Below are 12,436 nucleotides of genomic sequence, written 5' to 3'. Positions count from 1 at the left end.
ATTCCGCCATAACTTTTTTATTAGGGTGATTTAGATATACCTCCTCGCATTTGCTCTCTATAAGAGATACCCCCTTGAGTTTGAACATATGATATGACCCCCTTTACCTAGGCCTCTCCTTCTCTCATATTAACTTAAATTATTTAAATGCTCTCTCATCTACAATCTTTAGCAGAAACCCCTTGATTTTCACCTGAAATATACCCTAACACTTGGGGTTGCAAGTGCAAACAAGGTAGTTGAATCAATTGTCTAAACTGTTTTGCCTTAATTATTTCATTAATTATATCTATTTTTATCTTGAAATTGAAGATATCATGAGATAAAGGAAAAAAGAAAAAGAAGACAATGTAGTGGTTCTCATTGACCTAAGCTTGAGTGAATTTGACACTATGTAATAAAGAGAGTTGCTATTGCTTCATCAACTTTTACTAATGTCACACTAACTATGTGCAATGCTTTGGTGGTTTATATAGGAATTAGTGTGACATTAGTAAAAATTGGTGTGGCATTAATAACTCTCATAATAAATCTGGTGTTTTGCACACACACAAAAAAAAATTAGTACCTTTTTTATATAGATATCAGAGTTTGTAATAAATTTGGGAAGGTTTTATTGGAAAGAAATCAACTCAATGCTCGACCCAATGTCCAACACAAGTGGTGTAGTACGGCTTTATGTTTTATTACATGAGTTTGACTAGCCTTATTAGGTCATTTTTCATCGTTGAATTTTAATTTTAGGTTTGGGAGTTAAGTGGAAGGTCGAAAACTGTCAATTTTCAAAACCTTGGATCAAGCTCATAAGAAATTGTTTTTTGAAAGAAAAAATAAATGGATGTGAATTTTTCAATGAAACTTAGATGGTTGTGGTGTTGGATTGCCGATGTGGTAATCCATTTTAGCAAAACAACCCTTAGTAAGGCTTAAAAGTTTACTATGTTAGTAAGGAAAGTGTTTCACTTATTATGTAGATAAAATAAAATTATTAAAAAATAATAATATAAATGGTGTTGAGAATTACCTACAAAGCAAACAAGCAAGGCCTATGTAAGCAAAGAAGACAAATAATAAAAACTCAATTATAGATTAACTTCCATATAAATATAATTACTCAATGACTACATCTATAAACTCCTTAAAAGACCTTGAACATAAAAACATGTAAGGCCCAAATAGGATTTGAGGGAAAATGCCCATCCCATAGAGATCAACTTCAATCTTCAAGAGATTAAAAAGCATTTTCCTAAGAGTCGTGATAATACGACGCCCCCATCACAGAACTGTAGATTATTTTGCCTCGGGATACATAAGAAAAAGATTTATGATTATGTGTATCCTAAGACAAATGATCTACGGTTGTATGATAGGGGGCTTGTGTTAGAGGGGGGCATGAGAAAATCATTACACTTTTTTTAGTGGTAGACCATGCTACACTAACTTCCTCCAACACTACCTTCAACACTTTGCATAGAATCATCAATTTTTTTCAATTATATAATACTTATATCTCAAGGAAATACATCTATAGTTTTGTGCACACCACACGCCAACGCAATGTTGCGCGCAGTGTAGTAGGAAGTTAATTTAACATTTTTTCCTCCTACGAATACATTTTTCTTAAGAATCCATAACATCTTCATGGTCAAATTCACAAATTGAGGCTAGCATTTTCCATAATTTTTGTGGGTGATTTAGATTTTAAACATAACCCTCCATTTTTTGGTGAATTATCAAGACACCACTAAGTTTTCAAAGTGATGATATGCTTCTCGATTTCAATCTACTATGGAAAAAGAATCACAAAAAACAGCCTAAATGTTATCATCTTCGAACTCCAGGCAAAACCCTTGATTTTTCTCCCAAAGATATGTTAACTTAATGCTCTTCAATCTTTTGGGAAAATTACTTTCATCCTCAACCACTATGTAGAAAAACTTTAATTTTTATTATCCAAAATTCTATTATTTTTTTCTTCTTAAAAAATCTGATATTATTTATGAAGTTTGAAGGTTGGAGTAGATAGAATCTTTAACTTGAAGATGACAAATCTTTGGAGATTTTTTTTTTTTTTTTTCCTTTTTCTATTAGAGGTTGAAAATGAGGGCATTTAGGTCATTTTAATTGATCTCTTAAAGATAACCAGGGTCAAAGGACGCTTTTCATCAGTTAGAACACAGAGGGGCATCTCAAATATTAACCAAATGTGGAAGGGTGTGTCCAAACTCCAAACCCTTGAAGTTGTGTTGCTTTCGGCCTCGTGTCTCATGAAGTCTCAAAGTGCGAGAAAAATGATTCAGTGTCCACCAATTGCCAATTAAAGTAGGATACGTGGACCAATTAAATCTATTCGTAAAGTTACACGGTTACACGCATTAGATATTAATGCATTTCGATAAAGTTCTTACTCGAGAGTCAAAGTTTGGAAGTTGGATTTTTGGTCTTTTCTTTGTGTTAGTGTGTGTTTGAAGAAAGAAAAGAAAGTACAAATGTAGAACAAATTTTCCAAAATTTAACCAACTTTCGATGAAATTTCCATTCTAAATAACTATTCATTTTAAATCCCAAAACATGAACGACGAGATCTTTGATTTTTCAAAGTGATGATTTGGTTGGTTCAAGGTGACAATCTCGTTGGTTATAAAAGTGACGATGTTACAAGTTCGCTTTGATCTGACTACTTGAAATCAAGATATCGTCACTTTGAAAAACTTGTGATCTCACTTTTCTTGTTTTAAGAATAAAAATGAATAGTGAAACGGAATCAAAATTCCGTCGCACGAAATGATAATTTACCCTATAAATAAAGCATAATATTTGAATTTCATGTGTTTAATGGTAGGGATATGTGTTTTTTTATGAGTCACATGATAAAATCCATAAGTAAAATGCAGAGTCAAAATGTGTCAGGTTGTTTATATATGTCGTTGCCTTCAAATCCTAAAAAGAAATATAGAAAGAGAAGAGAGAAATAAAGGAATCCGAAGGTGGGGTATATATGGTCAATCTCAACCTCATCTACAAGCATGGTTTTAAAATTGGGTTTTGGTGTCTCATCTTGTCTTGTCCAAGCTAGATACCGAGTCGTCTCGAATGAGTTTTTTGATACGTTTGAGACGTCTCGTTCAAAAATGAAAAAAAATGAACTTTGGATTTTAAATATCATTTGAAATATTGACTTGTCTATTTGTCTCATCCATGTCTAATACCAAGATGATTCAGGCGATACGTATCGGTCTCGGACGAGTTTTGAAACCATGTCTACAAGTAGATTCCTTGAAGTCATTTTTCACGCAACTATTTCTAATGGTGGCAAAAGGTAAGAAAGGCCCTATTGATGGAAGTTGAATTCTTTCAAAGGACAATAGAAAGGTTGAAAATGATTTAACAACATTGTTAGAAAATATATGAAGATAAATGCTTTGACCAATCAAAAGGCATTGATGGTAACAATATTTAGGGTATTTTAGAAACACCCCCCTGTAAAATTGGTGATATTAGATTTACGCCTTTGCAAAATGCAAGATTAGGTTAACCCCTTTGACTGTAAGTCAATGCTGTTTTTTCTTACTGATTTAAGAGTAAAATTTTGTATTTTCCGAATTTTGATTTAGTAATTTAAGTATTTAAAGAGCATAGAAGAGAAATTCAAATTTTCACCATTAAATCATCAAGAAAACGCCACATTGACGGTCGAGGGGGGTAAGCCTAATCTTGCATTTTGAAAAGGGGGTAAACCTAATATTACCAATTTTACGGGGGATGTTTTCTAAAATACCCCAATATTTATTGGTGCTTGTGAATGAGATCAAAAGTTGTGATAAAATTAAACTAGAAATACACAATGGAAATTATGGAGAGTGTCGTAAACAATCTTTCGGTTGAGAAACAAGAGAAGATCTATGTACCCGGGGAAATGATAGCTTCTAATCAATTCTTCGAGATAATGATGATTTGCCTTTTTTTTTTTGTTTGGCTTTGTATGTGGTGGAATGGAGGTACAAGATTCCTTTAGCTGACACCTCCTTGGTGGTCAGGATACTCCGTTGGCCCTGCCTTGATAACTTGTAGTTGGTTCTCCTCTACATTCTCTTCATTTACCATTGTTTTGGTGTAATTTAAGACAACTTTATGCTAGTTTAGATTCGTAAGGTGTATCGCATCACAATCATTGATCATTGGAATTACTACAATCCAATGGTTGCAATTTACTAAACAGTTTCACCATTTCATGTAATCAAGATAAATCATTTAAACCATCGAACCCACAAACAGATCAACAACACTTTGCATCATAGAAGAACAAAGTGTCAACAAGATAATGTGCATTTTGTACAATGAGAGTGATCACGAGTACATTTCAAGTTCTAATATTCAAAGTCATTGCTCCTTCAACAATAAAGACTCCTATGAGACTCTTAGCACAATAAACTCACACCCACCATGGTTTTTCCGTTAAGTCCTTCGTGAAAATGTAGCGAAACCTTGTATTGTAAGGTAACCATTCGATAATATGCGATGCCTTCCTCTTGACTTTACATTCCACGCATTTCCGAATTGAGTCATGAAGCTTCTTGTCAACATTCTCAGATACCCACTTGAGAAGATTGTCAGAACCTATGCTTGCCTCTTTTGCAAACCTCTCGAGTACCTTTGGTAGAAACACTTTCCTTGACTTCTTAACCACCACATTGGCTTGAAGGAACTCTTTCTTAGCTACTTCTAACTCCTCTATAATATTTGTGGATGTGTAGACCTTTAGCTACAAAGGTTGTACAAGATAAGGTGCCATTAATCAGTGACCATTCATATTCAACTGAAATCAACAAGAGCCTACTATAATTCAGCAATGTATGTTTGATGAAGTCAAGTCATTGTGAATTGAGAACCACTGGATATAGGCCTATGTTACCTGGTTTGTCGGTTCGCTCGGTTTGAATTCAAGAACGAAACCGGGAGATAATTTGTTTATTGGTTCACTTTGGTTCCTTAGATCGGTCCATTAGCTTGGTTTGCTTGTATGTATATGGATCCCATTCGGCAGACAACGTTAGGGAGATAACATGAAACTTTTAAGTCATATGGGACAAATTTTGTCTCCCAACGTTGTCTTCCTAATGTTATATGCCGAATGCTACCCTATATATAATTCAAGCATACAAGTTACAAGTAAAATTATATTGTTGAAAAATTCTAAGTTAAATGAAAATAAATTAATACAATAATCCAGATTTTAAATATAAACAATGAAAAAGAATGTTTGGTTCACCGAACCAATGTGCTTTTGTTCGTTGAACCCAATAAAAATTCGTTGGGTTCATGAGTCGCTTGATTTTGCAAACCCAGACCGAACCGTACCATGAACTGGTCTGTGGTTCGGACTAGTACGGACGAATTTGGTAACATAGATCGAAGCTGGCTTGGCCCATATGAACGAAAAATCAATAAGGTTTGATCCAATCAAACCTATGATTGGTATCAATCTTGGAAGTGTTCATAAAACATGATCGAAGCTGAGATTCAGTGATAAAAGAGGTTGAATAGAAGAAAGAACTTACCACAGGATCCGAAGAAGCTCCTGTACAAAGTGCAAAGCAAACAAGTGGTTGGGAATTTTGGAGAGCAAATCTCGAACCAAGGACTTGCCGATCTTCCCCGGATTTCTTTCTCATTGCAGTTGAAATAATAGTTTCGAACCACTGTTAAGTAAATTGAAACAAGTAAATAGAGTCACAAAAATTCAATAAATGAACAGCAGACATGATCATGACTGTATTACAACATACAACGGTCAGAATTTTATGTGTATCCTGATAATATGTATCTCGAGGATAATTTCCATTAGTTGTATTTTGTGTTTGTACGGTCAAGATCATGTGTTATTTCTTGAGTCATATTTCTCGAATCCATGGAACCCAACCTTATATATATGAGCCAGGACTCGGGATTGGGGGACAACTATTTGTTACAACATTTTTTTACAATGCTCAGATGCCATTCCCTTGTATGAATGTGTGCTTGACATAGAAATAGGGGATAGGTTAATAATACCCGGCCAATTCGGGGAGTACGAATGCAGAATATGGACTGCTCTATGGAATTTGCACTTATGACATAACCCCCAATGTTGTAAGCAGCCTGCACTAAACAGAGAAACCCATCAATGTTTTTAAAAATTCAGAGATACACAAAATTATTATAATCAGATCTCACTAGCTTGGTTACCAAATAGAGTATACTTAATTTAAAAGAAGTGCACTACCTTGTGAAACAAAGCCAACCTTCTCAGGGATCCTTGGGGGATCCCATATGCTAAATATGCCTGCATGTGTCATAAAAGAAAGATTTATATAAAAGCAAAATGATAAAAAGGAAAACTAGTTTTCAGTTATACAATCTTTACATGCATAACAAGAGCATTGTACACGTTGATCCAAAACGCCATTTGGGCATCGCTTCCCATTTGATTTGCATTCACCTTTTCCAATTGTTCCACTAGAACTCTGAAATCAAATAACATGAGAATCATGTTATCACTCCCGCATAGGAGAAACCGGATCTAATCTAATGCATTTGTTGGTGTTAACTGAAAACTAGTGGAACTACGAATATAAGAGGGACACGAGCCATAAATCGGGTATGACATACCCCAGAGTGGAGGAAAATTTACATTCAACACTCCCCCCCTCACCCATAATTGAACCCCATGATGTGACCTATATGAACCTAGCGCTCTGATGCCATGTTAACCAACCAACTACTCCAAAAGATCGATTTATTGGAGAAGGGGAGAACCTATGAATATAAGAGGGTCACAGGGCTTAACTGGGGTATGAAAGACCAAGAGTGGAGGAAAATATACACTCTACAAAATTCGGACTGACAGGATGATATTGTCATTTAGAGTTTTTCTGGATGACTCTCCAGAAGATTGTGAATGGTGATAGATTGAATGGTTCTGAACTCTGATGGGTTTTTTTTTTTTTTTGTATGGTACCCATTGAATGATGGGTTACCACTTGCATGTACATTGCATGCACCCATTGAATGATGGGTTACCGCTTGCATGTACATCACATGAACCATTATGAATTTGTTGGACTATGCTTGTAGTCTATATAACAGGCACCTTAATTCCTCAAAAATGAAAGAAAGAACGCTTAATATTCACTCTATTTCTAATAATTGTGGATGTAGGATCCCACCTATAGTTGTTAATGGCATAAGATGCACGAGAGAATTGGTTTTTGTCAGTTGATATCCACGATATTTCCACCGTAGATCTGCAAGACCACTCCTTATCCTCTCCAGTGCCACGTCGGGGGATGATCACATTAGTAGATGACCTTGACAATAAAGGCGAACGGTTCTTTTCTTGTTTTGTAGATACTGTTCCACTCTGTAGCCAGCAATATATTGAAGCCATATACCTGACCAACTCCTCGGACAACTTACTTGGGCACTCGTACAGGTGATCTTTAAGTGTACGCGCTAAAGAAGTTTTCTCCATAGTTGGTATCTTTTCATGAACCTGAAGACAAAATAGAGATGTGCAAGCCAAGTCAGCGAAGTGGAAATTTAAACCAAACATATTTGATTGGATTCGTAGGCCAAAGGCATAGATTTTTTATGTTTTTCTTCACATAAGCCATAGATTAAAAGATTCTAGAATAATAAAAAAATTCGCTTCTTAACATACCTTAATAGGATCTGAAAATTTGTTCTCAGTATGAATGTTGGTTTGGCCACTCAAAAGTAAAGCACGTCTTGTCTTTGATTGCAACGATTCGTTCTTTTTCCTTGGATCCTTAATAGAAGAAAGAACTTGGAAAGGTTGCAAAGGTAGTTTCATTGAGGAGGAGCAAAATGACCTTGAAATTATGCTCGGGTGTTTACGTGCTTCAGTCTTCGTATGGGCTGGAGAAACCATGCCTGAGCTTTGCATAGAAGGTGCCCCACTAACACAATGATCAAAAATGTTTCTGTACAGAGAAAGAACATGTTGTTCACGGCTTGCAACCTCCTCCTCAAGTAACTCAATCTCTGCTATCAACTCCTTTGTCTGTCATGAATCATAATGTTATATCCAACTAAACTTATAAATGGAGCAAAAACCCTTTCCTGACTAACTTAGTAAGGAAAAAAGGCCTTACTAAGGCTCATCCAGTCAAAACAATATCAAGGTTTTGTTTTGACAGTGGATGAGCCTTAGTGGGGCCTTTTTTCCTTACTAAGTCAGGCAAAAGTCCTACTCTAAATGGAGCTGAGTATAACAGAACAGTCATCATACACGACAGTGAGACAATAGAGTCCGACTTTGAAGTTATCAGGCGGCTTCAAAATTTTGGAGGAACCCTCTTCATAACATGTCACGTGGCTTTTTGGATTTATGTCACCCCCCTTCTTTTTCGTCAATATTTGGGATACCTCCTTAGAGACACCATGTGTAATCTAAGGGAAAGGGTTCTACCGAAATTTTGAAGCGGGATGAATGCTTCAAAGTTTTTTCCGAGAAAATATTAATATTTTATGATGACATTAAATTTCATGCTTCCTCACTCTGTTATATGTCCTTTTCACATGGTACATATGGAAGGAAACCTGTGTAGATATAAGTTTTCCAAACTGAAATATAAATGATTTTATTTGAACTTAAATAAACAAATTTTAGATATAAATAATAGACTAAACTATTGGCTAACCTCACCAAGATGGCATCTTCATTTCAAGGAGTATAGAAAACCCTATGTAGGTAGGATTCTTAAGTCCACTTTGAATGTGATGGAGCCTCATCAGCCAAGTGAGACTCTTGAAATGTCCCCTACATATGAGGGAGTAACAGGGGAGGAAATACAACTAACCTCATGCACCTGAGGTTACACCCACACTTACGAACAATTTAAGATCATTTGCAATCTTCTAGAATGTCTACTATACAATCCATAAATTTTATATTCTCAGACAGTTATGAACAAAGATCATTTTATTTTTTGGAAGGTAATTGTGAAGTTGGGTTTTAAGGGAGTCGAACCTACGCCATGGGAACACTTTCCACACGTCTTACCAACTTGATAGGCTGCATCTTCATGAACAAAGATCATCCAACTTGTGTGAACTTCGAAAAATGGCCAATTGAATAGGTGTCCCAACAATTAAATGATGCACTAGTGGTTAAGTGAGAAGTAGACCTAAATTTGTCTAATTTCAGTATTTAAAAGTCAAAACTATGCATACCTGAGCAGCAACATGTCTGTGTCCGGGAGACAAAGTACTAGAAGCTCGACCCATTGCCCTCTCAAGCATAATGCGCATACTCTTTTCCTTCTGTAACTGCAATTGCATCTGCTCGATCTGACAGGTTATACATCATTAAGTGCAGGAATATGATAGTATTCTAATAAAAAGTAACGCTGAAAGTAATAAGCCAGAATATAGGAGCTGTTGTAATTTGACTTCAAAGAAGTTGTTCCTCACACCTACATGTCTTTCTTATATCATTCAGATGGAGAAGAACCACTACTTGTAGAAATTTTCCCAAGGGTATTTTCGTAATTTCACTAGTATTATGCCTAGCCCTAGTTACGTTTCATGGGGTACATATATTTCTCTTTATGGTGAAAGGGTGTAATCTGTAACTGCGAGTTTTTTCTTCATAGTGGAATCGACTGTGATCCGTGGACGTACCTCAATCTTGAGGGAACCACATAAAACCTCTATGTTCTTTGTGCGATTTGCATTTGGTTTTTTTCGATTCATTCCTTGGTTTGATTGCCCTTGTTTTCTTAACATAAGAAACACCCCATTCTAGGATTTCTTCCATGAAAATTTTGCAGTGTACACGTTGTTAAAATAATATTGGTTTAGATGTATATATATGCATTATATATTTTAATGTTGAAAAACATATAAATAAACAAGCACGCAGATATGTATTCACATAAAAGCAGATTTAGCATAAAAGTAAGGCTGATCAGATGCTTACATCTTTCTCCAAGGAAGCTTGATGGCTTAAGGAAGTGTTGACCCTAGTACCACAAACATCTTGATGAAAAGGACTTTTTGCTTTGTGAGTCCTCTCCTTAGGTTGTAAATCCTGATGGATTCAGAAAAAAAGTGTAAGAAGTAATTGTCTTTCACTTTCTTAAGTTCAATTTCTTTGAACATAGTTTATATTTTCAAAAAGTTGGGTAAATCGTATTCTTAGCGTGGTCTTCGTACGTGAACACAAAATAGTACATGAGATAGATAAAAGTTACCGATGGACTCACACTTGAGACATTTGGGTCCTTCCCCATGGAATGTGACACTCCATGTTTTGCGACGTCCAAGTTCCTCTCAGAAGCACTGGAAGGAAAGAGAGATCAATTTTAAATTCAGGATATTTTTTAAAATTTTACTGTGGCACCTCTATTGCTGTTGATTGGTTGTGACATGCATCGAGTTATATGTTCTTGACCAATTGGCAGTGATAGAGGTGCCACGGTACTCTATCGTAATATAAACCATTCCATCTCTCAAACATATATTACAAAATTTGTACTAATCCATGATGTAGGAATTGTGTGCAACATTTTAGTGACAATTGGTCGACTTATATAAAGAGAATAATCAGATCAGTAAGCCACATTTTTTTTAAAATTTTACTGTGGCACCTCTGTTGCTGTTGATTGGTTGTGACATGCATTGAGTTGTAGGTTCTTTGACCAATTGGCAGTGATAGAGGTGCCATGGTACTCTATCGTAATATAAACCATTCCATCTCTCAAACATATATTACCCCAAGGCCTACAAAATTTGTACTAATCTACGATGTAGGAATTGTGTGCAACATTTTATTGACAATTGGTCGACTTATATAAAGAGAATAATAAGATCAGTAAGCCACATTCATAATCCATGTTCACTATTAGGAGTAGACAAAACATGGCCAAAATAATTTATAAGGACCAAATGTCAAACGACGAGGGAGTTAATGAAAACCCACAACTGAAAAAAAGACAAGAACCTAGCTGAAAATCTAATGAACAACACAGGTGGATTTAACCTACATCGTGAAATCTTCGTTAATCACACTCAATTACTCTTATGAAGATTTTTTTTTTTTTTTTTTAATTTGTGAATCAAAATCCCAAATACTATTTGAGATCCAATTGAAATTTAAAAAGGAAAAAAACACACAGATCACTCTAAACTCACAAATGCTGAAAATAATAATAAATAAAAAAAACACCCACATTCTATATTACATTTCTTTCCATGAGCACCAAACCCAAATTCAACAAAGCCATAATGTTATTTCATTCATATTAAAGGGAATTGAGTTTTGAACTCCCATAAAACCTCGAACATGTGAAAATAATAATAATTAAAAAAAAAAAAAAAAACTCATACCCATTTCATAATACAACACTAGTCACAGATAAATACCACTCTAAACCCACAAAATGCTGAAAATAATAATTAAAAAAAAAAAAACCCAACATTTTATATTACATCTCTTTCCATGAACACCAACCCAAATTAAATAAAGTCAACAAAAACAGATTTTTAAAAAAAAGACAGAAAGAAGAAAAGAAAAAAGGCTTAAAGTTTGCACCTCTTAGAGCGTTTATGTTGGGAATGAACATGTGCACAAGACCGAGATTCCCCATAATCTCTCTTGATAGCTATGTCTTCATCATCATCTACAGTGAAACCATCCATTTCTCAATCTCTTCAAGATGGAAAAAATCTCATATTCTTCTTTTAGAACATTATCAACTTGAGAGATAAACAGACAGATTATTAAGTGATGGGTATCAGAAAAAAAAAAAAAAGGAATTTGATGTAAGATCAGATTTCTTTAATGGGTTTGCTTTCTCTGGAAAAAAAAAATTAAATAAAAAATAAAGATGAATTCGAATTTAAGAGAGAATTATAAAAGACAGAATGTGATGAAAGTAATTACTACATTCACCCAAAATAACCAGGTTGCTGCAAGAATTGAATTTGAGGTCCACTGTGTCGTTGAGAACATTAAATGAGAGAATTTAATCCACCTGACAGCCTCTCTCTCTCTGGAAAAAAAAAAAAAAAAACGGTTTATAAGTCCAAGATGAAAGAAATTTGAATTGAATTTCACATTTTGCAGTTGGAACTAGGAAGAGGTTTTTAGAGAGATTCTATTGGCACCCCATTTTTACTTATAACACACCAATCCTGGTTCAAGCAACCAGGCCATTGCTGCACCAACTTTTTTTACTTAGAGGACTCCACAAAATAGTCTTAATTCTTTCTTTTTCGGTGTTATATGAATTGAGGTGCTGTTAGTAAAAGATGATGTGGCAATATAATCCCTCTTTCCCTACATTATTTTTTAAGATCTATTGCCACCCCAACTTTTGCTAATGCCACCTCAAGATGTATGCTAATGATTTACCTATGAATTGGGGTGGCA

General features: G+C 35.0%; 1 protein-coding gene across 4 annotated transcripts; it reads right to left on the bottom strand.

The window, feature by feature from the left end:
* Nucleotides 1–4,274: 4,274 nt before the first annotated feature.
* Nucleotides 4,275–12,097, bottom strand: LOC147389370 (electron transporter, putative (Protein of unknown function, DUF547)). 4 transcript variants are annotated; one of them, XM_086419260.1, is made up of 12 exons: nucleotides 11,948–12,097; nucleotides 11,597–11,684; nucleotides 10,257–10,344; nucleotides 9,983–10,093; nucleotides 9,235–9,351; nucleotides 7,700–8,062; nucleotides 7,206–7,531; nucleotides 6,404–6,503; nucleotides 6,263–6,322; nucleotides 6,052–6,138; nucleotides 5,559–5,699; nucleotides 4,275–4,762 (listed from the first exon to the last, which is right to left on the bottom strand). In XM_086419260.1, exons 3-12 carry the CDS (start codon nucleotides 10,293–10,295, stop codon nucleotides 4,433–4,435), a joined length of 1,674 nt encoding a protein of 557 aa, XP_086275386.1. In that variant the 5' UTR covers nucleotides 10,296–10,344; nucleotides 11,597–11,684; nucleotides 11,948–12,097; the 3' UTR covers nucleotides 4,275–4,432. The 4 variants fall into 4 exon arrangements, with proteins under 4 accessions (XP_086275386.1, XP_086275387.1, XP_086275384.1 ...); XM_086419261.1 differs by having other exon boundaries at nucleotides 11,951–12,079; XM_086419258.1 differs by lacking the exon at nucleotides 11,948–12,097 and having other exon boundaries at nucleotides 11,597–11,883.
* Nucleotides 12,098–12,436: the final 339 nt, after the last annotated feature.

Source organism: Akebia trifoliata, chromosome 12 (genome assembly GCF_017979445.1).
Source record: "Akebia trifoliata isolate Shusen 1 chromosome 12, ASM1797944v1, whole genome shotgun sequence".
NCBI lineage: Eukaryota > Viridiplantae > Streptophyta > Magnoliopsida > Ranunculales > Lardizabalaceae > Akebia > Akebia trifoliata.
The sequence above is the reverse complement of the archived record's forward strand: the minus strand, read 5'-3'. Positions and strand labels throughout refer to the sequence as shown.